Raw genomic sequence first — 26680 nt, forward strand, 5'->3', positions numbered from 1 at the left:
CACGGCGGGGCGGCGCTCGCGGAGGGGGGGGGGGTGGGGGGGCGGAGGCGCACTCACGGGGGGGGGGGAGCCGTGGGGGCGCGGGGCGGGGGTGCAGAGCACGATGCAGACAGCAGGCAGTGCCAGGGGCCAGGGCAAGGGAACCACCCAGGGGAGTGAGATGCTCCTCAAAATAGGATTTTGATAAATGCACTTTCCTTTCTGAGAAAAGCCTACCATATCAGGCATCTTCTTGTGCCCAAACGCTCACTTGTTCTCTTTTCAGGGCTCTGCAGGGCCCCTTAGACCCATACCACGAGATCCTCAACCAGCACCCCCTTTGTGATGCATACTTTTCCTTGACCGCAAATGTCGGTGCATGGAACTGCCGCGTGTTTGGCATGTGAGCCCGGCGATCCTGTGGACAGGGTTGCTGGGCGCCTGTTGGGGTGGGGTGCCATGTGGGAGCCTGGAGCGGCACGCATTGGGCCCCGTGTGTGAGGCTGCCCGCGGCTTCCCGTCTGCCCTGGGGGCTCTGCTGCTGGTGCTGTGTGCGCCTTGTCCGGCTTCCCACAGCTCACGCTCATGCCTCTGTTCCTCTTCGGGGCACTTGGCATGCTTCTGGTTCACTTTCTTTCTGGGTTTTGGAAGGCTTTAGGTCCACGAGGACCAATGTGATCCATCTCACCAGGGGCCCCAGGGGTGGGGCCTGGCAGCGGCAGCTCACAGCCCTTGCCCCCGTGGGGCGGCGTGGTGCTTCGTGATGGAGCAGACCCGCAGAGCACACCCCTTGGTGGGGCACTGGCCTGGGACCGCCTGTCTGAGAGCAGCATGAGAAGTTTGGGGTGCTTGCAGGGCGGGTGCTGAGGGCTGCGGGGCATGGGGGTGGAGGGTGGAGGGGATCTTAGGGATGTGGGTGCCTGTCCCACTGAGGGAGGGCCTGGATGTGTGCCCACAGCCCCCCAGTCTTGCCCTCCACCGTGCTCTCTCCAGGAGCACTGTCACCGTTAAGTTTGTTAATTTTAAAAAAGATTCCCCCTTAATTCTCAGGGGACACCAGAGGCCACCGAAGCATTGTGATGCCCCTGCCGTGGCCTGGCTTGTTCCTGTTACCCCAGGCAGCACGGCAGTCCGTGTGTCACCCCTGCTCTGGACTCCTCTGCGGCCTGTGCTTTGCCTGTGTCACAGGGAGGGCACCCCATCCCTCCTGAGCGTGGGGTGCAAGGCTGGGACGTAGGTGTGGCTGGTCCAGTGGAGTGAGGGCCAGGCGGGCTGGTGTGCAGGCCTGGAGAGTTGGGTGGAGCACCAGAGTGGAGACTCCGTGGCAGATGGGTCAGTGGGCAGGAGTGTGCGGGTTGTGAGCCATAATCCCGTTTTGCAAGCTTCGAAGGTGATGCCGTTCTCGGAGAAGTCCAGCCCCCCTGGAGTTCAGGAAGTCCATGCTGTCTGCTCAGGCGCTGTGCCGTCTGCAGAGCAGTTAGAATCCACTTCACGTTTAGAAGCCGCGTCTGTCGGCACTGCTGTGTGCAGGCACAGCGGTTCAGTGCCTCACCCAGACAAAGGAAATAGACCCGAAGCAAAGTCCACAGTGAGGGTTGGGTAGTCCCATGTGTCACAGAGAAAAGAGTCTGGGAAGGGGTGTGCCCATTTATAGGCTGAGCAGAGACGGCTCCATTGAAGGTGATGTGTGAGCCAGGAGCTGAAGGGGGCGGGAGGAAAACCATCCCAGCTGAGAATGGGGCATGTGCAAAGGTCCTGGGGCCTATAGCTGGAGGGGCGTCTTTGGGGGGGGTGTGGCAGGAGATGAGGCCTATAGGGGTGGTAAACTGTGGTTCTGCACTGAGGGGATGGGTCCCTGTGGCGCATTGTGCCCAGAAGACAGAAGGAGCTGGAGGGCTGAGGCGGCCTGGGGCCTGGAGCCAGGAGGGAGCCGTGCAGAACCCAGGAGAGGGTGGGCTGTGGGCAGGGGGCCAGAGGTAGGAGCAGGGCCGTAGGGTTAGGGTGCTGAGGCATGTTGTGTAGGCAGTCTGCAGAGGCAGGCGCTAGGGGCACGAGCGTGGCGTTCCCAGTGGGGAGGTGGCACGTGGTCACGGAGGAAGCCCTCAGCCCTGCCTGCGGCGGAGGTAGCAGGCCCCACACTGGAGTCTCCTGGCTTCCCAGCTCGGGGTCCAAGGACGGCAGGTCCCTGGGCTACAGAGACCGGGAAGAGCGGCTGCGAGGGGGCAGGCCTCAGGTGACAGCCCCGAGGGAGGGCGGGCTCCGTGCCCCCAGCGCCTCGGACAGGTGTGTGCCCTCGCCACACGCCGCGCCGCGCTCCGTCCGCGGACAGTCTGCGCCTTCCGTAGGAATGTGTGTTGTCTGAGGTTTAAGGCTCGCAGGCAGGTGACTGTTGCCTGAGGAAACGGGGCGGTTTGAGAGGGTGTGTGTGTCTGGGGTCGATGCGCCTGTCCGCGTGAGGTACGGGGTCTGTGGTGGATACCGTGCGCGCTGCCGGCCGTCGTTCACGTGGCTGCGCTGGAGGCTCTGTAACTTCACTGTGTCCTGGTGGTGGTCCCTCCACGGGGTTTCCTGATCGCGCAGCTTCTGCCTCGGCGCCACGGCTGCGGTGGGCGCCGCGGTGGGCGCCGCGGTGGGCTCGGGGGGCGGCGGGGTGCAGCATTTACGGCTCCACGGTGATGTGAATCTAATGGTCTCTTTTAGGGCAGCTGGTGGAATTTTTAAAGAAAATGGAACCTAGAGGCCCGCTCTCGTGCGACACCGTCCTGAAGATATTCTATCAGACGTGCAGGGCGGTGCAGCACATGCACAGACAGAAGCCGCCCATCATCCACCGAGACCTCAAGGTACCGCCTCCTGCCCGTCCTGCGGGCTGCACCCCGCGCCCAGCCAGGGTGTCCAGCTGGCCGGCACTGAAGTCTGCGATGGCTTTCCCAAAAGAGGGATGCAGTTGCTTCTCAACGTCAGAGCAGGTTTCTGGAAGCTCCTCCATCGAGGCAGTGCCGAGCACTCTTTCCGTATCATTCAGCTTTGTGGTCTCCTGGGCCTGGGGCTTCATGCCGCCTGTGTGCCCGTCACCCCACCCGCCTGCCCTTCTGCTGGGCCTGGGATGCTCTTGGCTCCCTTCCCTCCACCCGCTGGCCCACGAGGGGGACTGCTGCTCCTCTGGGTCATCCGTGCCCTCGCCCCTCGACGATCCGTCCGCGGGCAGAGGCTCTGCAGGGCTCCTGTGCTGGCCTCAGGCGGCTTTCCCTCAGTGCCACGGTGAGGTGCCCGCTGGGGGAGTGGCAACCTGGTCTTGATTTTCCCTTTTCCGGACCCTCGATGAAATGGAATGGTTTTTGCTGTGTTTGTAGTCAGTATCTTCTTCAATACACTTGTTTTTGCCCTTTTTTTCCTGTTTTTTGTCTGTCAGGTTGTGTTTGAATAGCAGGAGCCCCTCGGTTCTTCTAGTGGCCTTTCCACGTAGTATGTGCTGCAGGTGCCTTTTCCTGGTTTATGGCCGCCTTTTTATTTCCCCTGTCGTGTCTTTGGAAAAGTCAAGACTTGGTGAAACTTACCGGGCATCCACGCAGCTCACATCCTGCTTCTGACCGTGTCTTGAGGGAGCAGGTTGTGTTTGCTGAAGAACCTTATGATCCCTTAATACCATCTCTGGTCCAGTCTGTGGCCAGCTTCCCCAGATTTTCCTTCAAGTGTGATGTGCCTCCACCTGGTGGGCCTGGAACAGCGCCCTCCCCTCCTTGGAGCTGGTGGGGCGGGGCAGGGCGGGGTTCTCCTGTGTGCCCGGGGAGACCCTGGCACCCTGTTGTTTAGACTTGAACCCTGGACAAGCCTCGCCTTTTCCTTTTGTCCCTTGAACCCGAGAGGTTGGCAGGTCCGTTGTCCCCCCCCCCCCCCCCCCGTTCCAGAAGTCTGTGGGGTCAGGAACCACTGTCCTGGGCGCCTGGGTGGCTCAGTTAGTTAAGCAACTGCCTTCGGCTCAGGTCATGATCCTGGAGTCCCTGGATCGAGTCCCGCATCGGGCTCCCTGCTCAGTGAGGGGGTCTGCTTCTCCCTCTGACCCTCCCCCCTCTCATGAGCTCTCTCTCTCAGTCTCTCTCTCTCAAATAAAATCTTTAAAAAAAAAGGAGCCACTGTCCTGAGGGCACCTGGGCAGTGGCAGCCCTGCATGCCAGCCATCCCTTCCCTGCTGTCTGGACAGGCCTTTCTTAGTCGACCAGGTGGCTGGTGGATTTTCTTGTGGCATCAAGACTCCTGGTTTGCATGTTAATGCTTGTGCTGGTGTGTCCGTAGTTTTTTTAAGGGGCGGGAACTCTACGAGGGTGAAATCAGTAAAGAATCAGTATTGGTGAAGTTTGCCTGGTTTGGACATCCCTTGTCTTCTCAGTGCCCCGTGTTCGCCAGGGGACCACAGTCTCCAGGGCTTGTCCGAGGGAGTTGTCGAGTGGTGCTCTGTGGAGGGGTAGGTGCGACACGGGGGATGACAGAGGCCATGGGGACATGTATCCTTCTCCTTGTTTTGCTCCTGTGCATGGCTCCGTCCAACACTGCAGGCCGTGGAGCGTCGTGCTCCTGTCCAGCTGTTTGCTCAGCCTTATGGCTCTGAGGTCTGGCCACGTGTGGCCCACACCCGGTAGAGTGTGTGTTGTGAGAGCTTGTGCGCTTGGTTGACGCCTGCTTCCTGAGTTACTCTTGTCCGTGCTTTGGCCCGGAGTCTAGGGACCTGCCCTGGGGTGATCTGGGCAGATCTGTGCCTGTCGTGTTAAGAACATGGTCCAGTTCCTTGTCTCTTTTGGATTTTAAGAGTTTATGTCAATTTTAGTTCCCTGAATAGAGATGTTTTGTGTATCTTTTGTTCGATTTCTTCCTAGGTTCTTGATACAGTTGATGATTCTGAAATGGCATGTTAATGTTTTTCATCTTCTAACTGACTTTTTTTAAAGGTTCTTTGTATATCTTATATTATTGAGTGGAGTTATTTTTGATTTGTGGTTGATTTTTAAATTTTTTCCTTTTATTTTTCCGAGTTACCTGTTTTTAAAGGTACACGTACTGACTTGGATCAGCAAGAAGTTAAGATGCTGTGTTTTCCCGTTTGTGGAAGGCTCCTCACTGCGCTCCGGGGAATCCTGTCCCATCTCTTCAGCACGTCCTGGGCCTGGGTCTCTGCACCCCAAGTTCATAAGGACTGTCTTCTGGAATTCTGCAGGTGGAAAACTTGTTGCTCAGTAACCAGGGGACCATCAAGCTCTGTGACTTTGGCAGTGCCACGACCATTTTGCATTACCCTGACTACAGCTGGAGCGCCCAGCGGCGGGCCCTGGTAGAAGATGAGGTGAGCGGGGTGGGCGTGTGGCCTGTGAGGACCGGCAAGTCGGACCCTGGCGTTCGCCTCCCAGGCCCGTCTTTGGGCCAGGAAACACTGAGTTTGAGGGTCATGTTGCGTCTCCATCACTCATCTCATCCCAGAACTGCTTCTTACAGCTTTTTCTTTCACTGCATTTTTTTCGTATTGTGGTAGAAGACGTGTATTGTAAAACTTGCTATCTTAGCCATTGTTAAGTGCATGTTCTGGTGGTACTGAGTACATTCATCATTGTTCGGCTGTCCCATCATCCATCCACAGAATTTTGTCACCATCCCAAATAAGGCTATTTAAAAAAATGTATATCAGTTAAAGTTACACCTCATGGGCTCCCGCAGGAGACCCCAGAGGAGATCGGTGAGTGTGCCCTGAGCAGGTGTGGCCGTGGGGAGGCGCCGGCAGGGCTCCATGGCGGGCCCTCATCTGGACGCCCCTGCGGGCACACTCCCAGCGGCTTCTACTTTGATGAGCAGCTTATGGAAACTGCACACACGGACAGAACATCGGGTACGGAGAACCACAAGGAATGACGGGGTAGGGGAGGTGCTGAGGCCGCGCTGTGCAGGGGCGTCAAGGCAAGCCTGCTGGGAAGGAGCCTGAGGGCCTCCCGCTCGGCCCCTCAGGACCCGTCCCTGCAGAAGCTCGTCTGGCCTCACATCTGCACAGGGCACCTGTGTGCTTCTCCTGGAGTCGGTCACCGTCTCCTCCAGGCCTCAGACCAGGGTGTCGGGTCAGAACACAGGTGCTCCTGATCTGCTGGCTGTTCCTGGACGGGCTGTGCTCGAGGGAAGGGGTCTGTCTGCCCCTCACGCTCCATTACTAAAGCGGAGACGCGTCCAGTCACCCCAAACCAGCGCAGTCCCGTTTCTGTGTGAGAGCGTTTATAAGACAGTCGTTCCCAGCAAAGCAGAAATGTGTGAATGTTCTCCTTGCGTTGCTTTGCAGAGTATAGTGGTGCAGTGACGTGGGAAGGGGTTCCTTGGTCCCCGTGTGCCGGGCGGTTGATGCAGTAACTGCCTCCTGGGCTCTGAGTCCTGCCCCGTTCACGGACTTCAGTAGATCCTCGGAGGTGTGCGACTGCCCACTGTGTCCCATGCACGCCTCTTTTGGGTGATGGTCCCTTCCGGCTTCCAGCCGCGGGGCGGGGGGAGGTCTGCTTGCTGTGCTTCTATGCCCTGCATCTCCCCCTACCCCCGCTGTGGCCACGGTGGCACCCCGCACACGCCGACTGTTTGGGAGGACCCGTGGCTGCCATTTTTTCCATGGTTCATAGTGAGGCCTCGGTTACTGTGGTGTCAGAATGCCCCGGATTTGCTTCCCCCTTGGTCCTGTGTTCTTTGCCATGCTCCCCTCACTTTGGAGCGTTCGTCTGCTTTCTGGAGCGTCGGTGTTCTGAGCTCAGCAGGAGCCTGTCCTTGCAGCCCTGGCATCTGTGTTTGTCAGAGGAGAGCTGCCACCCCTGAGTTGGGGCCAAGCTCTGGGCGTGTGGGCGTAGCTACACGCATGTCCTTGTGTTAGAAGTCACGCACCTACGCCGGCCTGTCCCGTGGGCGCCTGCCCCCACCCCACATCTGTGTGTCCCTCTTTCCCGGCGCCTGGCCCAGCAGCAGCATCCCTCGTGCGTCCACTCATCGTTCTGCTGCACATGCAAGACTTGCAGCGACCCTAGAGAACACACCTCTCCTGGCAAGAACTCAGGGTTCATGTGGGGTTCCAGCGTGCCCTCCCCCGCCCCCACGGCCCAGACCGCTTCCTTGGATTCGGTGTCTCTCCTTCTGAGTGCTTTTGGTACTCGTTTGAAATATATTTGGGTGTGTCTTTTTTTAAATTTATTTTTTGATTACTGAGCAGTTACAGGTTTCCAGAAGAACTGAGCTGAAAGCGGAGTGCTCCCCCATCGCCACCCGCTTCCCTCTTTGTCTTCCTGCGTTTCTTCTGCAGGGATGAGCACATGCGTGTGCACTCCCAGGTCCCCGTCCCTCTCGCTCTGCACACGCTCTTCTGGTTCTGTCTGCTTTGTCTCCTTCATGGTCTCTCCCGGGTCCATGCGTGCGGGTCCCTCCACGGTGCGACCCTGTGCCCTTTGGCTAGTGCCTTGTGCTCACGGTCAGGCTGCGTCTAGTGTTGTGCCGTCTGCAGAGTTAGAGACGGCAGCCTGCATGTGGGTTCTCGTGTGTGTGTCTTCGGGGGTGCGCCTGGACGGGCGGTGGCTGGGTCTGTGAGTAAGTCCAGCTAATGAAATCGGAGGTTTTAACAGAAGCTTATCAGATGTGCACAACGGCACAGAATCGTAAGTGGGCCGCTGGGTGACTTTTCCCGTGTGGATGCCCCCGTCACCCCACATCTGGGCTGAATGGCGCCCCCAGCTTCACCTCCCTCCTGGTGTTCTGGGTGAGTCCTGCCTGAGTGCAGGAGTGTGGTGTTCGGGAATGGCCTGCTCGAGGCCTTCATCCACTTTGATCATGTTCCCATTGATCCCCGAGGAGCTGCAGGAGTTACACGGCGTGCGCGGGAGCCCCGTACCGGCCGCAGGGCTCACGTGCACTCACCCGCCGGGGCCGGCCTCTGCAGAGGCTTGCTCTTGAGGAGCGGACCTTCAGGTGGAGAACGGCTTGTTGTCCTTTCCACGTGTCCTGCTGAGGTCTTGGCTGTGGAGTCTGCGGCGTGTGGTTGGCACTGGTGTTTACTGTGCACGGAGACTCCGTTCTCCCCTGGGCGTGTGGCCCTGTGCCGTGCTGTCCACCAGGCTCTCTCTTGTCCGTCACACGTCCCACCCTGTATACTTGCATGTCCGCGTTCTCGATGCAAACACCTGAACCAACCAGGTGAATTTGGTTTAGTTCTCGCTCCCATTAGAGAAAGTGCTTCTGCAAGAACTTGTCACGAAGCTTCTTGTAGAACAGCACTTCCTCTTGCAGACGCGCGTGACCCGGCCCACGGCTCTGGGCCAGACTTCCCACAGGCCCAGACAGCTAGGATGCCCGCAGTGAGTGCTCGGCGCGGCCGCTTTGGCGAGCACCGGGGCGCCAGGGAGCAGGCAGCAGCAGGGGTGAGGAGGGCGGTGAGCAGCCGGCCATCGTTGTGGAACACCGGGATGCAATGAACGTCGCTCGTGCACGTCCCGCAGCGTGTTCTGGAAAGGGGCACGGCATCGATGCAAAGTAAGAAGCCGTGCTCGTGTGTGGCCTTTCCTCTGAAACGTGTGTGTCTGTTTTTCAGATCACCAGGAACACCACACCCATGTACAGGACGCCAGAAATCGTGGACTTGTACTCGAACTTCCCGATCGGCGAGAAGCAGGACATCTGGGTGAGGCCCCGCTGCTGGGGTGCCTGGGCAGCCCTGCCTGTGAGCACGCGGGAGGCCCTCGGGCACAGCTTTCTGCCTGCCCACTCTGCTCCCTTCCCTCCGGTGTCCCTCCCTCCTTCGTTTCTTCCTTCCGTTGTTTTCAGGAGTCACTTGTGAGTGCCGTTAGCAGAGACGCACTGAATAAAGTTGGGGGGGTGTCGGCGTGTGGTGGAGTCCCACAGGGCCCTCGGGGACACCATGTCTGGGACACTGTGCGTGCGACAGATCTGCTGCCTGCAGGCTCGGACCTGAGCCCTCTGACCCACGGACATCTGCTGTCCCGGTCAGAGCCCCTTCAGAGAGGCCAGGGCGCTCATGCAGCCGGACTGGCCGCCGCAGTCTTGCAGCTCTGTGCTGGTCTGGTGCTGGCCGGTGAGGGCCAGGCCCTGATGCCTAGGTGACCGTGCTCCCTTCACCTTTCTGAAACCCTGTGGCAGTCCCTGCATGGTGTGGGCACCATGTCTGGCCATATGTCTCCTGGGGTCCAGCATCAGGGTGCAGAGCTTGGGGAGAGCCGCCGGGCTGAGCAGCCCGGGGCTGCCCCTACCTACGCCGAGGCATCCTGCCCCCCTGCCTGGCCTCTCTAAGACCAGGGACAGCAACGCCTCAGACGCAGACCGCTCTTGAGGGCCCAGACCTCAGGCCTCTGGGGCCAGCCTCCAGTGGACCCCGCTGTGGATGTGAGAATCTCTATCCCGAGCGTAGGTAGTGCTGATAGCAGTTGGAAGTGTGAGAGTCGGTAGGATGTGCGTGCTGGAGCCTTTTCTCATGATAGCGGCAGCCTGTGGTGTCTTCTTTCCAAACATTGGTTGACCCCAAATAGGTGCCCTCAGCACGTCTGGGCCAGAGGACACGCACGTGTGCACACAGAGTTGTACAGGGAAGCGGACGTTGGGTGCTGAGGGCTTGGCCTCACCTGGGCACTCTCACTGATGAGAGGGAGATGTGTGTGGGCCCTGCTGCCTGGTTGGTCCGCCGCATCCCCGACATCCGATGCTCCAGGGAGAAGCAGCGGTGGGAAGGGACGTCGCCCGCGGACCCGCAGATTTGCTTCCTGCGTTTCTGCTGCAGCGGCTCGTCCGCTTGCGCGTCGTGTCCTTTCCACAGCTGCCCCTCCAGGCCCCAGATGCTGGCGTGTAGAACTTTCCGGTTTGATGAGAAAATAAGAGATTGTTGTTTGTCCACGACTCAGACCTCAGGAGCTCGCGCCTAAGGAGGGTGGAAGGTGGGCTGGGTGTGCGGGGAGCGCCAGCCCCCACTCTGTGGCCGCCTGTAGCTCAGACCAGGCTGTGGCTCCAGCTTACACAGGCTGACTCGGTCCTGACTGTCCTGGGCTGTGGATCCAGACCCCTGACCTCCACCCTCCCCACAGGCCCTGGGCTGCATCTTATACCTGCTGTGCTTCCGGCAGCATCCTTTTGAAGACGGAGCAAAACTTCGAATAGTCAACGGGAAGTTCTCGATCCCCCCTAATGACACCCGGTACTCCGTGTTCCACGACCTCATCCGTGAGTCCCATGTGTGGGGACCTCGAAGGACACGCCTTCTGTCACTTCTCGGGCCCACCTGTCCTGTCTCTCGCGGCTGTGTGGCAACCCCCCAGTGGGGGCTTTTCCCAGCACCCAGCCCCCTTGTGAATTCTCGGTGCTCTGAATGGCCCGTCGTTCATGGTAACTTTGTGCCATTTTTGGGCTTGCTGTGTCGTATTTCACTCATTCACTTGTAAAATTGGTGGTGTGAGTGAACCGAGGGGCTTTCGGGGTCGGTGCGCTTGGGGAGAGTGGGCACTGCTGTCCCCAGACCCTGGCCCGAGCTCTCCTGCCTCTGCCCTAGGTGCCACGCTGAAGGTCAACCCCGAGGAGCGGCTGTCCATCACAGAACTGGTCAACCAGCTCCAGGAGATTGCGGCCGCCAGGAATGTGAACCCCAAGTCTCCCATCACTGAGGTAGGGGCCTTGCCAGGTGTTGCCCATGATGGTGGGGTCAGGACAGTCCCAATTCTAATTCTGCCCCGCCTGCTCTGGGGCAGGAGACACGGCTCCTGACGAGGCTCACGAGTGCCCTGGCGCGTCCACAGCCCGGGGCGATCCGAGTTCCCTGAGGGAGCGTCCCAGCTGACGAGAGGCTTGCTGCCCTGTGGGGTCACAGGGGCAGGGGCAGCAAACTGGGTGTGCGGCTCTGGCAGATGATGCTCGGCACGTGTCACACGGGCCTGTTCCCAGGCCTGCGGGCCCAGGCAGGAAGGTTGAAATAAGGACCTGACGTGTCAGGGAGGCTTGTCACACTGTGCTGAGGAAGAGGAAGCCATGGGAGGGCATGGGGGTGAGACATGGGTCCGCTTCAGAGAGAACCCCCATGTGGTCCCGCGCAGAAGATGTGTGTTCCCCCGAGAGGTGGCAGAGGGCTGGCTGGTGGTGTGGGGAGCTGTCTGATCTGTGGGCCGGCTGGCCCGCGTGCGCACCACCGGGAGCTCACCGGGAGCGGGCCGGGCAGAGGTACTGCTGGACAGACGCAGCCCCCGGTGGGCGGGCTGCTGTGTGCGTTCTGACCACAGTGCTTCTGGGACCTGGGACCTGCGTGTGCAACGTTAGACCCCGTCTGTAGGGTTCTTCTCTGGGCCATGCGGGGCTGAGTATGCAGAAGGCAGCCTGCTGCAGTGCAGCAGACCAAGCCGCCAGAGAGAGAGAACAGGAATGGAGTCTGAGACCCAAGAGTAGGGCCGTATGAATAGGTGCGCTGTGTTGTTAAAGAGGAGACTACGGAAACAGAATTTAAAAAAAAGCCGAGTGGTCCCTCCACGTCCTTCACGACCCAGCCGCAGAGGTACTGAGCACCATTCGTTAGGGTTTACAGGGAGTCTTGGGAAGCGTAGGGACGGTGGGGGACGTTCTGTTTCTTCCAGAAATCAGTAAAGCAGAGAAACTGCACAGAGAAGATCTGGCCCGCCCAACAGACACGCGCCGCCTAACGCTTAGTGGGCGTGGGCGTGGGCGTTGTTTATAGGGATTTGTAGGAGATTAGCGTTGGCTAGCAGGTCACAGAGAAGGACAAGGTTTCATCACGTTCGGGAGAAGCGATGGCGCGTATACCTTCTTCTCTGAGTTTGCTGTAGTAAAACTTCAGCTCAGTGGTACTGTCTTGTAAAACCCCAGCAGAAATCCTAAGGCGTGCTGCCAAGTAACTTATGAGTAAGCGTGGAAGCTGAGGAGGGCTGAGCCCGGCCCCCGGTGGGGCTTCTGGCCCTGTCCTGACGTCACACAGTTGGGCTGTGCACCTTGCCCAGGGGCTCCGAGCGTCTCTTAGCAGGCTTAGGGGTCAAGGCCCCAGCCGGCCTGGCCTTGGGCTCGGCTCGTGACAGACACAGCCCCCTGCCTTGCTTCTGTGGCAGCCAGAGGGCTCCAGCTGACTGAGGGCGCAGATGCGTTCCCATGCCCCCGCTGTCCTGGGTCACTGCAGAGCCTGGCACGCGGTGGTGTGTGGGGAGCACTTGCACCAAGGGGCAGACTCACAGCTGCTCCCTCCGTGTTAGGAGCACGTGTGCAGATCCCCCGTCAGCGTCCTCTGTGTTTTGGCTCAGGTGGGCCGCTCCGGGTCTGGGAGGTTCTTCCCTCGGCCTCCTAGTGAGTCAGGTAGAGGCGGGTTGACTCGGTAGTGGGCGTGCCTGGGGCTCACTGTGTGCCGCTGTCCGTGTTCTGCACCCGCGGAGGTTGACTGTTTGCGTTTTGAATCAATGCAGCTCCTAGAGCAGAATGGAGGCTATGGGAACCCTGTCCCGCCCCGAGGGCCACCTCCTCCTGGGGGCTCCAGCAGTGGTGGCTACGGCGGAGGTGAGTACCCCCTGCCTCGTGCCCTCCATTTGTCCCCTGGGGTTACCGTGTCCCTGCTGTGCACAGGGCACCCAGGTCCTGCTCTCCCAGGGCTTTGGGCCTGACAGCAAGAGACAGGCTACACGTTTGGGGTCCCCAGGATCACCCTCAGGTTTGGATTGCCTCGGGCTGCCAGAACTCAGTGGGACTGGCCCACTGGGCCACGGGGAGCTGGGGACGAGCATGAGCATCAGCTGTCCTTTCCCTCTATCGTCAGGTCAGCACTGGCCTTCTGCAGCATGGAGGGACAACCAGGGGTGGCCACACAGGCATCGCTGGCCACGCCCGTGGCTGGCTGGTCTCCAGCCCCGCGGAGACCTGGGGGCCCTCCGTCAGTCACTTGTCGGCGTGGCCCGTGGCCTAGGTGGATGAGGGCACGCGTCGAAGGGCAGTGACCGGGAGGGCGAGCACATTAGAAGGAGAGTGTGTGGGGCACAGAGTGGCCCTGATGGGAATTGGGGGGCTGGAGGGCTCCACGTGGGGGTTTCGACCGGGAGGCCCAGACACTGCTGTGGTGGGGCCGGTGGTTTTCCTCACAACTCCCGTCACGTTTGGTGAGCGATCCGTGCTCTCGGCCGGTGTGTATCAGGATGGGCCGGGTGCCCAGCCCTGCCATGGCAGAGCGGTGTTCCCAGGGGAGCCCTTGGCCTGAGCTGTGCATGGCCGTGCCTGGGAAAGTTCTGGAAGGCTGTCTGCCACGTGCCCCGGTGCTCATCCCCCAGCTCTCGGTGTCTGCGGTGTGAATCCAGGCCCTGGCTCCTTCAGCTCTCCCGTGTCCGTGCACTGTGGGCCCCGGACGCCCCCCTGAACGTCCCGTGTGGGGGGCGCCTCGCCTGCCATGGGGGGAGGTTCCCAAGGCACTGAGATAAGACCATGCTACACAGAGGCTGCGGGGGTCCTGGCAGACGACCCCCATGCAGCCCGTGGATCGTGCTGATCTCTGTTCACGCCAGCTTCTCCCACCAGAGCCCCCTTGACGACCGCACCCTGGGGGCCCTGCATCTGTCGCTGCTCTGTTCACATCCAGGCAGCGTGTCTGCAGCTGCCTCTTTGGAGTCCGGCTCCGTGCCGGCAGCCCTGCCCCCGAGAACGTGCCTGAGGTCCAGCCATGTGGCCTTTCTGTGCCTGGCTTGGAGCTGAGCAGGCCTCCCCGCTGCACGGCCCGCTGTGTTCTCCCCACATGTCCTTCCCCACCCTTCCCTCCTCCAGGTGGCGACGGCTTCCCTGTCCACCCGTGTGCCCTTGCCTCAGAGCTGGAGGGGGCCTCCCCTTTGCTGGTTCCCTCAGCACGAGTTGGTGTGACGGCGGCCTCCCAGCGGGCATCCCGCGCATGCCAGAAGTGGGTGGGGGGACGTCCTGAAGACGGGAACGGAGGGCCGTGTGTGCCCAGAGGGCCCAGCTCCTCTTCACAGTGCCCAGGTTCTGCCCTTGAGGGAACCGGTGGCTGGGCACTCAGTGGGGGTCGTACAGGGTGGCGCTGCCCGCCAGGCTCACGCGGCAGTTGCTGGTTTCATCTCTGCGCCTGCACGTGGTGTGCCGACAGTTGGGGCCGACAGGAAGCGGGGCTCCTTGCTGGATCTGCTGCTTGGCTCGCGTCCCCACGGGAGCTGGCCCCAGGCCGTGCCCTGGTCTGAGACTTGTCTCTGCTTCCAGGCCTGGCACTTGCCGAGTACGACCAGCCCTACGGTGGGCTCCTGGACATCCTGCGGGGGGGCACCGAGCGCCTCTTCACAAACATCAAGGACACCTCCTCCAAGGTCATCCAGTCCGTTGCCAAGTGAGTGAGGGCGCAGCTTCTGGGTGACAGCACGTGGGTTCTTTGTAGTGGGGGTTTCCCGACCCTTGGGCTGTCCTCCCTCCAGACCTGGCAGGACCCACACTCGAGGCTGTTGGTAAGCGTGCATGCCCTGTCCGCATGGGCTCTGCCATTGGGCCCACAGACCCTGGCGGGGGGGGGCGGTTTCTGCGCTCTGTGATGGAGGTGGCCGCTCGTTTCCACCCCGTCCGTGGCTGGCGCTGGGCCACATGGGAGCGCCTGAAGCCACGGGCCTGCGTCCCTCCCTCCCCCAGGGGGGCCTTTTCCACGGAGACCGTGAGCCCCGCCCCCAGCCTCAATGTCTGCCTTGCACCGTGCCCACACACCTCACATTTGTGTGGCTTCTCCTCCGTGGTGTGGAGTGAGTGGGGCAGTGGGGGGGCCCAGGGACGTCTCACAAGTGCAGCCCGCTGAGTTAAAACACCGAAGTACCTCGGCTGGGTGGGTTTGAGCGCGTGGGTGGATAGTCACTTTACGAGCGCGTTTTCGTTCAGGGGGGCACAGTCCTGTCGTGCTGGACGCTGGCCTGTGGCTCCTGCGGCCAGAATGTGCGACCTGCATTTGCTGGGTTCTCTGGAGGCCCCTCGGCTCTGACTGTGGAGCTCCCCGGGAGGGGGCCAGTCAGGGACGTCCACGTCCGTGGGCGCTCCCTCGCTGTTCCGACAGGTTTGGGGGATGGTCCGTGGGCGTTGGGTCCGTGAACCTCAGTCCAGGGCTCAGGAGGTTTGTTCCCCTGTGGTCACCGTGGGTCCTGATAGCGTGGAGACCGCCTGGCCCCGTGTTCCTTGTTCTTCTGTGCGACGGTCATTGTGTTGTGTGTACGCTGTTGACAGTGGTCAAGTCACGCGCACTGGCGTGGGCGTGTGCACGCGTGTGTGGGGCGCACGTGTGTGAGCACGCGTGTGTGTGGGCGTGTGCACGCGTGTGTGAGTGCTGTGCCGTGTTGGGCTGTGTAGCGCCGCGTCCTCTTATCCGATGTGACTCTGGAGTGAGAGGAAACCGGCTTTCCTCTGGATGTCTCAGCAGACGGGGCCCCCGTTCGCATCTCCGTGAGCCTCCGTGACATCGCAGGCCACACCTCGTCAAAGGCAGTCTGCGCGCTCCTGGTGCGGGCTCTCTGGAGTCCTGTCCCCCGAGTCGGACCGGCTGTGGCTTGCGTTCTGCTTGCGGAGGCAGGAGGGTCGAGCTGCGGGCCTGGACGGGACGGGTGGGGCTGCCGGTGGCCCTGAGACCCAGCTGCCTCCCGGTGTGCCTTCCCAGCGTGCTTCTGACGACGGGTGACGTCGCATGGTGGTGCTGCGTCGTGGGGCTCTCCGCGTGCTTCGCCCCACAGGCCGCCGTCCCCGGCACTGTGTGCCAGCTGCAGCGCTGTCTTGCACCTCCTCCCAGCAAGGAATGTTGCAGGGGTCTCCTGGGACCGGAGAGCTGTGCAGTTGCAGCTCCCCGGGGATGACAAGCTGGGGGTTCTGGGACGTGCAGGGAGCTACTCAGCCCCACCCTCGGGGACACACACACACCGAGTGGGTGCGGACCCCCGTTCTCCCTGGGTCTCTCAGGTGGGCCCAGCGTCTCAGGGCTTCTCAGCGAGACTCAGGGAGAGCAGACGCCAGGCCGCGGCCGCACGGACGTTGTCCGAGGCCTCAGCTGCCAGCCCTGGGGTGGGTGTGGAGGATGGGTGCTCGTGGCCTCCCACGTGGCTGAGATGCTGGGGCCCCCACGGGGCTGGAGGGGAGGACTGCGTGCTGGTGCATCTGTTCAAGCTCTTGAACGTGACCTCAGTGTACAAAGGAATGTGAGGTTCTCTGTTGTGATGGTAGAGATGGTGCTGGTGTGCTCCGCGATTTAGTTGACTTCATGGCTGACTCTGGATTTGTGCGACTATCTTACACCCCAAACGGGATATTAATGTGAAGAAATGACCCTCAGAGCGCACATCAGGCTGGCAGCACAAGCAGAATTCCACCGGTGACTCGGGCGTGGGGGCCTGCAGACACCATCGGATGCGCGTTGGGGCGGGAATGACGCTCAGCGTCGTCCTCGTGTGACGTCGAGATCAAAGTGTAGACGAGGATAGACCAAGATATCATCTGGTGTCGTCAGGATCAAAGTTTCTAGAACAAGAGAAAAAGGATATGTGTCAGGGTCCCAAGACCACCCCCAGGTTGGAAGTTGGCAGGAGGACACCCAAGACTTGGCTCTTGCCTCAGAGCCCTGGGAAAAGGCGTGTGGTGCAGAGCCTGGGGGAACCCGGCACGGCTTCCCGGTCCTCCCCACTCCGTGGAGTCACGTGGGATGCGTGTGATTCCCAGCCCAAGCCACTACAGCACATGTGACGTGTTGTCATCCAGGGAAGCCCCCCAGAGACCCAGCACCCAGGGTTTGTGTTCGGCTGGTCACAGGCACCCTCTGCCTGGCATGCACCAGGCTGCAGGCTCTCGAGGGAAAGCAGGCCTGAGCATAAACCACATCTTGGTACAAGTAGTCCAGGCACAGGGGACCACTCTTACCAATTCTGGGAACAGTGAGGATCCTCCCGAAATCACTGTACCATAGCCAAGGACCAGCCCGGCAAGCAGGCTTCTCTGTGGATACACGGTTAGGCCTGTGTAACTGTCTTTTGTCCAAGGTTCATGCTTAAAATGTGATTCAGAGAGCGTGTCTGAGACTTAGGAGCATCCAGGCTGGAGGGGAAACGTCTCAGGTGGTGACAGACTCAGGTTCACAGTGAGCCTACCCAAAACCCTTGCTGGTGCTTTGTTAGGCAGCCCACAAACAAAAGCGGAGCGTTGGACGGGGAACGGCGGAAGGCATGGGTCCTAGCCCTTGTCTCAGCCGTGACGTTCATGCTCATGACTGCGAGTGCCTGGCAGCCATGGTGTGGAGGGCCAGGCACACCTCTGCCCCTCGTCGGGCCTGCTGGCTGTGCTCACGGAAGGAGTCCCCCAGATGCAGTCCTGTGTGGTGAGCTTCAGGTCCTCTGAGGGTCTGGGGCGACCCCAAGGCTCTGCGTGCCACAGGAGGGCCCAGGGAAGGCCTTGGGAGGGGATGGCTTGGTCACTGAAGAGCCCTCTCTGGTGCAGGCAGAGCCCTCATGGTAGGGTCTGTGGACCCAGCAGTCCTGGGAGGCCTGTCCTTGGAGGAGGCCTGGCCCGGGCAGCCTGCGTGTGAGAGTCCATGTCTGGAAGCCAGGGCCTCAGGGGCCTGAGCCTGGGCCTGCATGTGTGGTCTCATTGCTTCCTCGTGTAGTGTGCACACCCCTTGCACACATCCTGGAGCCAGAACGACCAGGTGCCCTGAGTTTCTGACTTTGCACGTCATTCTGACCACACCCCACGCAGGGTAGAATGGCCAGGGCCTGTGGACGTGCACCTCTGGCCACGGGTGTTTCTCTTCCTCTGGCCTACCTGTTCTAATCCTTTGCTCTTTTTCTGAGTTTCTGTTTTTGTTTTACCAGCGTTATATTGTATTATGTGTTCTGTGTGTTAATTCTTTTTGTGAAAAAAGTAAATATTGGCAAACACTTTATCTGTTGCTCATCTTGTTTGTTTTGTCCTCCAGTGGATTCTTTTTGTTTTATTAGCAAGTGTGTGCGAGACCACGGGAGGCGGGGAGGAGCAGAGGGAGAGAGAGAACCTCAAGCAGACTCCCCACTGAGCGCGGAGCCCAGTACCGGGCTCGATCCTGCAACCCTGAGATGGTGGCCTGAGCCGGAAGCAAGAGTCAGACCCTCATCTGACTGAGCCCCCCGGCATCCCCGTGCTGCAGGGGTTGTAAGTTAAAGCACAGCGAGTCCGTGTTTCTCTTAGGTCTGTCGGCCTCCGTGCTCAGGGTCCTTCATAGCCCAGGTTTGAGCACGTTTAATATATTTTAAAACAGTTATTTAAATGTGTTGTAAATATATTTTTTGATGGTTTTATTGTTTTACATTTGTGTCTTTAATCCATTTAGGGGATTTTTTATTTTGGGGGATTTTTCTTGCCCCAGTCTTCCCCAAGAAGAGCAGCCCCTCCACTGATGGCCAAGCCAGGCAGATTCCGGTCCTTTCTCTGGGCCCCCTTCCACTCTGCCCAAGAACATCGGCTGTTCTTACACATCAGCATCTTGGAATGAATTCTAGAATCAACTTGTCAGGTTGCCTGAATGGTCACTTAGGATGCTGTTGCACTTAATCCACGTTATGATCATTTCAGGGCAGTTGGTCTGCGCAGGGCTGGCTCTGGCTTCCAGCAGAGAGGCATCCCCAGGTCCAAGGGCTCCTTTCCTGCCCTCTTGGATGCCTGCTGGCTGCAGTCAGAGGACGGGCATGTGGGGCGGCGTGTGGGCGGGGGTGCGGGCTGGGCGGCGAGCCTGGGCTGGCTGCTCGCGGTGCCTCTGGGCCTCCTGCGGCCAGAGCCAGTGGGACGGACTCTGCTGCTTCGGCTGCGTTGTGCAGAAGGCACCCCCCACTGTTAGCTGCGTCTGACAAAAGCCCTCACGTTGGACCACTTGAGTGGAGAAATACACCGTGTTTATGTTTGGGAGAATTAAATTTTGAAGGTGGTATCAGTCAGTCTGTAAATTCATTGCACTATAAATAAAAATACCGATGCTTCTGTCGATTTTGATCTTAAACTTCGTGTACGAGTTACCCAGAATTGCCAGCAGCATATTAAAAAAAATAAGACTGGGAACCCATTGTATGTCACTTTTCTTCAAACGTGAGCACTGTGCCCATTTGGTGAAATGGTTGCTTGTGTGGGACTCATATAAAACCAGTGAAACCTTAGGGTTCTGGTTAACGAACGGTGCTATGTCCATGGGTATCTGTATGGGGAAGATAAAGTCGAGTTTTTATCCAGTAACGGACAAGAACATTCATCTGATTAGTTAAAAGATCTCATTGTCAGCAGCAGTTTTTTTTTTAAAGATTTTATTTATTTGTCAGAGAGAGAGAGAGCACAAGCAGGGGGAGCAGCAGAGGAAGAGGGAAAAGCAGGCTCCCCGCAGAGCAGGGAGCCCAACGCGGGACTCGATCCCAGGACCCCGGGATCACGACCTGAGCCAAAGGCAGATGCCCAACCAGGCATGCCATCGACAGCAATTTTTTTTTCTTTTTTTTAAGATTTTATTTATTTGGGCGCCTGGGTGGCTCAGTTGGTTAAGCGACTGCCTTCGGCTCAGGTCATGATCCTGGAGTCCCGGGATCGAGTCCCGCATCTGGCTCCCTGCTCGGCAGGGAGTCTGCTTCTCCCTCTCATGCTCTCTGTCTCTCATTCTCTCTGTCTCAAATAAATAAATAAAAAATCTTTAAAAAAAAAAAAAAAAAAAAAGATTTTATTTATTTATCTGACAGAGAGAGAATGAGAGAGCACATGAGAGGGGGGAGGGTCAGAGGCAGAAGCAGACTCCCTGACGAGCAGGGAGCCCGATGCGGGACTCGATCCAGGGACTCCAGGATCATGACCTGAGCCGAAGGCAGTCGCTTAACCAACTGAGCCACCCAGGCGCCCCTCGACAGCAATTTTTTAGAGAAAATTAAAATAGGGGCATTCTTGTGACACCAGAGTGAGATAGATTTCTTAAATGTAATAAAACTGCACCAGCCATGGGAACGAATGGTTGGTAAATGTAATTTAAAAAACCCTCTATCCATCAAGGCACACTTCTTTCAGGTTTCCAAAAAAGTACGACCCTGATTGGGAGTAAGTGTGTTTGAATCATAAAACTCCCAGAGGGACGGTATCTATTACATGAAATAGGTTTTGGAGACAAGAAGCAGGCATGGAGGCAGCTAACAGGACAGATGGTGAATAAACCATCAGAAAACGCTCAGCTTTGGGAGTGTTGTGCAGACATTGGAGAGTTGAGTCTTGATCTACTCTCGCCGTCTCTGTCTTGAAATGGGTTGCGTGCAGACCACGGACATGCATCACTGGGTGGGTGCCCGGCGTGTCTGTCCCCGCTTCCTACGCTCTGCCCGGCCTTCTGTGGTCGTGATTGAGCCTTTCACGGGAACCCCTGGTCTCTCCTTTCCTATGTGTTACATTTCTTCTTCTTTTTTTTTTTTTTTAACTTTTTTACTGGCTGCTCCAGCGTTTGCAGTATATATTTCTGGCTAATCCAAATCTCCTTTCAAATAGGGCCCATACCACGAGCCCTAACCCTCTGGACGCCACGGGGACCCTGCTCCCCGCCACTGGTACTCGGGGCCAGCATTCGCGTTGTCAATGCAGAATGTGTCTCGTTGCCATTATTTGGAACAAACTGGCATCGGTTAAATCAGCTGAGAATAAGAAAAATGAAAGTTGGTTTTTTTTGTTTCGTTTTGTTTTTGTTTTTTTAACCTTCACTTCCTCTTTGATGTTCTTCTGTTCTTTATGTAGATCTGAGTTTCTGACCAAAGCGTTTTTCTTCTCTGGAGAACTTCTTTTAACACGTCTTGCAAGGCAGTTCTGCTGGCAACAGATTCCCTCAGTGTTTGTCTGACTAAGTCTTTATTTCTCCTCACTTTTGGAGGATAATTTCACAGGGTGCAGAATTCTAGGTTTTTCCCGGGTGGGTTTTTTCTGTCCACACTACATATTTTATCTCTTCTTGCTGGCGTGGTTTCTGAAGAGATTGCTCCTGCCTGATGTTCTCTGAGCATCCTGGGTCCGGGGTCTGGTGTCTGACATTAGTTTGGGGAAATTCTCAGTCATTATCGGCTCACGTATTTCTGCTGTTTTCCTCTCTGCGTCTCGTGTTCCCGTTACGTGTACCGTACACCTTTGCGGCTGTCCCGCATCCTTGGAGACTCTGTTCTGGATTTTGTCAGTCTTTGTTCTCTTTGCTTTTCATTTTTCAAGGGTTCTGTTGCTCGATCTTCCAGCTCAGAGAGTCTTTCCTCAGCTGTGTTCCGTGTAATCAGCCCATCAGAGGCATCCTGTATTTCTGCCACAGTGTTTTTATCTCCAGCATTTCTTTTTGATCCTTTCTTGGAACCTTTGTCTCTGTTTGCACTGCCCATCTGTTTTTGTCTGCCCTCTGCTTTATCAGAGCCTTTAGCATGTTAATCGTAGCTGCTGAAGTTCCTGGTCCTGTGGTTCCAACACCCCTGCCATGTCTGCTTCTGATGCTTTCTGGGTCTCTTGAAACTCAGTTTTTGCCAGACGTGATGTGCTGTCTTCCGTTTTGGTTGCCAGCTCCCGTGGCCATATGTCTTTAGAGTAGACTAGCAGGCAGTTTGCCGGGGTCTGTGCCTCTCCGTCACTTGCAGTTTATAACTTCCCGTCCACCTCCACTCTTGACGTGCACTGAAGGTGCTCACTCGCATACACGACGTTCCCATGAGCCACGGCCTGAGCCTTCGCACGACTCGCTCCATTGAGGCTCTCATGACTTATCTGTAGAGATTTCCTGTAATAACCAAGGCTCTTCTTTTTAATTCCAGTTATGCGAAGGGAGATTTGGACATATCTTACATCACATCCAGAATTGCTGGTATGTTTGCCTCCGCTAACCAGAAGGACGTGCTTCTGATTCTTTCCTGTCTGAGGATGGCTCATGGGGTGCAGGGCACGAGCATGTGGCTGGTGGGGAAGGAGAGGGTGCCCCTTGGGCAGCCTCTCACTTGCCCAAGATGGGGCCCTGGGCACCTGTCCCTTTGCCCATCGTATCTCCAGGCCCTGCCGTGGACAGTACCACCGTCGACCCACCTTCCCCCCCGGTCTGGAACTTTCTGGAACTCTGAGATCGTGAGGGGAATGATGCCAAGCACATTTAAAACTTGGGTCTCAAACACCGAAACCAGAATCCAGACACTTGGAGACCCTGCTGTGCATCAGGCTCTCTGGCTGAGCTCACTGTCCCAGAAAGCACGGTGTGGAGATCCCAGAGGGTTGGTGGGGGTGGCGAGGTCTGTGTTCTGTCCGTTCTTGGCGGCCATTGTACTGATCAGTCAGCAGCTGTGGGGAGATGAGGAGCAGGGGCCCAGGTGGCCGACTGTCCTGCCCGTGGCTGGTGAGGCTGCGGAGGCCAAGTGCCACCACCCTGTGGCGGCTGATGTGGGCTGCTCTCTTTCAGTGATGTCATTCCCAGCGGAAGGCGTGGAGTCGGCTATCAAGAATAACATAGAAGACGTACGGTTGTTTCTGGACTCCAAGCACCCAGGACACTATGCGGTCTACAACCTGTCCCCGAGAACGTATCGGTCCTCCAAGTTTCATAACCGGGTGGGTGGCTGGACGCTGGCCTCTCACTGCATGCGGCTTTCTTCCATTCGGCCCTCAGACCCACGTGTGGCGTTCCCCAGCAGCAGTGGAAGCAGGCGGAGCCCATGGCTCTGGTGGGGTGGGGGGCTTGGGTGTGGCGACACGGGGCCCCCATGCAGCACACGGCGGGGACGGGGGCTTTCTCTGGAAGGCTCCGTAACGTGACCCGTGAGGAGACAGATGGGCTTCAATGTGTCCCCTGGAGATTGCTAAAATCTAGGGTGCCTTGTTGCTCCTCACCAGTGAGGCTGTGAGAGGCCACGTGATTTTCTTGGTAGATGACCACGTGGGACACAGACACTTTCATGGTATTTAGACTGAGCCAAGCGTGGGGAAGGGTAGACTCTCCAGTCTTTTTGCCAAGTCTGCGTAGCCTGGTACACATCCTAGAGCACAAAGCTCAGGAGCAGGGGGCCTGGTGGCGGCGTCTGTCCAGAGCCAGTGCCCATGGTGGGACTCCCCCATCCCCCTGTGTCTGCACCCCCAGCTGGTGCAGAGAACCCAGGCTGAGCCAAGCCCTCTGCCCGCAGGTCTCCGAGTGTGGCTGGGTGGCCAGGCGGGCCCCAAACCTTCACAGCCTGTACGGCGTTTGCAGGAACATGCATTCGTGGCTACGGCAAGACCACAAGAATGTCTGTGTTGTGCACTGCGTGGTGAGTGTGAGGCCGCCCCATCCCTGCCCTCCACCTTGGGGGTGCGGTACCTGAGAAGAAAACGTAAACCAGGGAAAGTAACCCATGCACTGGGGAAGCCCACAGTCTGCTGAGGGGATGGAAGTGAGCTCTAGTGAGCCAAGGAGGGAGGCCGGCAGGGCAGCTGGGGTCCCCCACACAGTCACAGGCCTTGTCTGATACTGGGTGAGGCCCCTGGCAGCACGGGACCGCCTGTGCTGGAGAGTGGGGGTCTGTTTGGGACACGCCGGGCTAGCACTTGGACCCGTGGCAAGTCCTGTGAGGAGCGGGTTCTGCCCTGGTGTCTGCAGCCGGTGACCCTAGGCCTAGCTGCCCTGGCGTGGCCCCTGTCACTTCAAGGTAGCAGACCCCAGAGGGAGCAGCGGCTGCCTGTGCCTTGTGGGACCCACCGCTTCTTGGGGAAGACTGCCCGCACAGGTGGTCCCCCTACTCCTCTTTACAGAACACAAGGGGTCCCCACGGGTCATTCGTTCCCCGCAAGGCAGCATGCACATGAGCCTCAACAGCCTGGCCCTGAGGCCACTCTGCCTCATGGGACCCCCGTCTCTGCTCCTCCTCACTGTGGCTGAGGACAAGCCTTATTTCCAGTTTCCCGCCTGCACAGTGAGGGTTTGTTAGGAACCTCTAATCTTTCTGGACTCTGAACCGGAGCCCTGTCAGGTGTGTTTTCCTAAGTTCCCAAGTAGGTTTTGAGACGGAAAGGCCCTGTGGCTGTTGTCTAGGGAGGTGTGTGATGAGGAAGCCGCCTTCCTCCAGCCGCGGCTGCGTGAGCCTGGCCTGTGCTGTTTGTCCTAGGACGGGAGAGCCGCGTCTGCGGTGGCCGTCTGCTCCTTCCTGTGCTTCTGCCGGCTCTTCAGCACTGCGGAGGCTGCCGTGTACATGTTCAGTATGAAGCGCTGCCCGCCGGGCATCTGGCCGTCCCACAAAAGGTACGTGTGTCCCACTTTGGAGCTGTTGTCCGCGGCATCACCCTCGGCCGGGTCGTAGCCGGGGGTGCTGGGAGGGGGGAAGACTTTAGGGCCCATGTGCGGAAGTGGGCGAGTCTGTGCCTTCCTGAGTCCTGGCTGGCCACTGGAGGGACACACAGCTTCAGGACAGGACCCCAAGGTGTCTGACAGGACATTTAAAGTAACTGATTAATGTGTTGAAGGTGCTAATGAGGAAGGTAGGCAAGATCTAGGAGCACGGGGTCACTTCAGCAAAGACGGGAACTGTGAGTCCCGAGCGCAAACGTCAGACACGAGAATCGCAGTGTTCGTGGAGGCTGCCCCGCCCCCCCCCCCCCCCGCCCCCCCCCCCGCAGGCTCTCCGGCAGCTGAGGGAAGGGCCTCAGGCTCTTGAGGGCGGGGCCGGCGGCATGACTCAGACCAGAGCGCAGAGAGGGATCACGGGAAGGGGCTGAGCAGCCAGGCCTGCCAGGCCGTCTCGGGCCATTGCGGGAGGCAGAACAATGGGGAGGGCAATGGGCAGACACAGTTGCCAGGGAATTCCCCAAATTAATGAGACACCAAGCCTCCAAAGCTCAGAGGACACGAAACAGGGTGAAACACTAAACAAACATGCAGAAAACCCACTCAGATGCACCGTACTTCGTCTGCTGGAGACCCCACGCACACAGAGTTCAAAGGTCACCGGAGGGCAGAGGTACAGACCTCGTCCGAGTTGTTGTTGGAATCCCCAGGGCAACCAGTAAAGGTTCTAAGTACGAGAGTTAGTAAGTCAGCAGAGGAAATGGACAGAGTTATAAAAAGTGCTCACTTGAGGAAAAGACCAAAGAAGAAGAAATGAGGAACAGAAGCAGTTAGCAAGACGATGCAGTACAAGCCGGCCACAGCAGCGGTCGAGCTCTGAAAGTGCCCATGAGGAGGAGGATCGTCAGACTGGATAAAAGAGCAAGACCCAGCGATGCCCTGTCTGGAGGAGCCCCACTTCTGCCATCAAGACGGAGGAAGCCGGCGTCAGCCGTGGAGGAGGGCCGTGGCACCGGCGCCGGGTGACTGATCACCGCAGACTTAGCGGCTCGAAGAGCCCGCACGTGCTTCTCCGCCTCTGTGGGTCGGGTGGCCAGGCTGTGTAGTGTGAACTTCACTGAGAAGGTCCGCTGCTCCCTCTCCAGTCCACTTCCGCGCTCGCTCAGGCTGTTGGCGGGACTCAGGGGTGTGGATGGGGTGTGGGCATCCTGGCTTCGTGCTGGGAGTGAGGTGCATGCAGGCCTCCCGTCATGTGGCGGAAAGCTCCCCGAGCAAGTCTGCTAGCACAGTGCAGTGTGTGACCCACGCTCAGAAGCGGCCACCCTTCCCTCCTGCTGCTTGGAAGCCAGTCCCCACTCCTTCCCCGTCTGGAGGAGACCGGGGTCACAACACGAGGGCAGGGACAGATGCCTGGTGTGTGCACCCCGCAGGTGCCGAGGAAACCACCCAGGAGAGCTGGAGGAGTGAGGCACGTGAGAGCAGATTCCAGATTTGTAGAGCAGAAAACAGAATTGAAAGGAGAAATGGGCAATCACAGTTCTAGGCATCAACATTCCCGCCTTGGCAGTGGATGGAACGAGTACTCGGTCAATTCGGGACAGAACACCATGGGCAACCATCTGGATGACATCTGTAGACCCTTTCACCCCACAACCAAAATAGACGTGTTCCTCTCAAGTGTTCACGGGCCATTCAGTAAGAAAGATCATATTCTGGGCCATTAAGCTGCAGTCACAGAAGGACAGCAGTCACATAAAGTGTGTTCGTGATAGAATTACACCAGAAATTGGTAACAAACAGGGGCGCCTGGCTAGCTCAGGGGAGCATGCAGCTCTTGCTCGGGGTCGTGAGTGTGAGCCCCACGTGGGCTGTGGAGATTGCTTTAAAATATTAAAAAAAAAAAAAAAAGTAATAACAAACATAGCTGGAAAATTTCTTAAATTTTTCAAAATTAATACACTTCTGTATTACCCATGAGTCAAAGAAAAAGTCTCAAGGGAAGTTTAAAAATATTTTAAATTGGGGCACCTGGGTGGCTCAGTCATTGAGCGTCTGCCTTCGGCTCAGGTCATAATCCCGGGGTCCTGTGATCAAGCCCTGCATCGGGCTCCCTGCTCCAGGGGAAGCCTGCTTCTCCCTCTCCCGCTCCCCCTGCTTGTGTTCTCTCTCTCATTGTGTCTCTCTATGTGAAATAAATAAATGGAATGTTTACAAAAATAAAATAAGGGGCATCTGGGTGGCTCAGTCGTTAAGCGGCTGCCTTCGGCTCAGGTCATGATCCCAGGGTCCTGGGATCGAGCCCTGCATCGGGCTCCCTGCTCGGCGGGGAGCCTGCTTCTCCCTCTCCCACTCCCCCTGCTTGTGTTCCCTCTCGCTGTGTCTCTCTCTGTCAAATAAGCAAATAAAATCTCAAAA

General features: G+C 58.3%; 1 protein-coding gene across 6 annotated transcripts in view; it reads left to right on the plus strand.

Moving 5' to 3' along the window:
- Positions 1-26680, plus strand: part of GAK (cyclin G associated kinase) — a 364833-nt gene that overhangs the window by 12944 nt on the left and 325209 nt on the right. For all 6 annotated transcript variants that reach the window (XM_044913056.1, XM_044913057.1, XM_044913058.1 and 3 more), the window contains 11 exons: positions 2680-2822; positions 5189-5314; positions 8564-8653; positions 10065-10200; positions 10526-10638; positions 12429-12519; positions 14212-14335; positions 21783-21832; positions 22415-22563; positions 23133-23255; positions 24090-24223. In XM_044913056.1, the coding sequence (XP_044768991.1) occupies positions 2680-2822; positions 5189-5314; positions 8564-8653; positions 10065-10200; positions 10526-10638; positions 12429-12519; positions 14212-14335; positions 21783-21832; positions 22415-22563; positions 23133-23255; positions 24090-24223 (1279 nt within the window). The remainder of the gene's footprint in view (positions 1-2679; positions 2823-5188; positions 5315-8563; positions 8654-10064; positions 10201-10525; positions 10639-12428; positions 12520-14211; positions 14336-21782; positions 21833-22414; positions 22564-23132; positions 23256-24089; positions 24224-26680) is intronic.

The sequence above is a fragment of the Neomonachus schauinslandi genome, chromosome 2, assembly GCF_002201575.2.
Source record: "Neomonachus schauinslandi chromosome 2, ASM220157v2, whole genome shotgun sequence".
Taxonomy (NCBI): domain Eukaryota; kingdom Metazoa; phylum Chordata; class Mammalia; order Carnivora; family Phocidae; genus Neomonachus; species Neomonachus schauinslandi.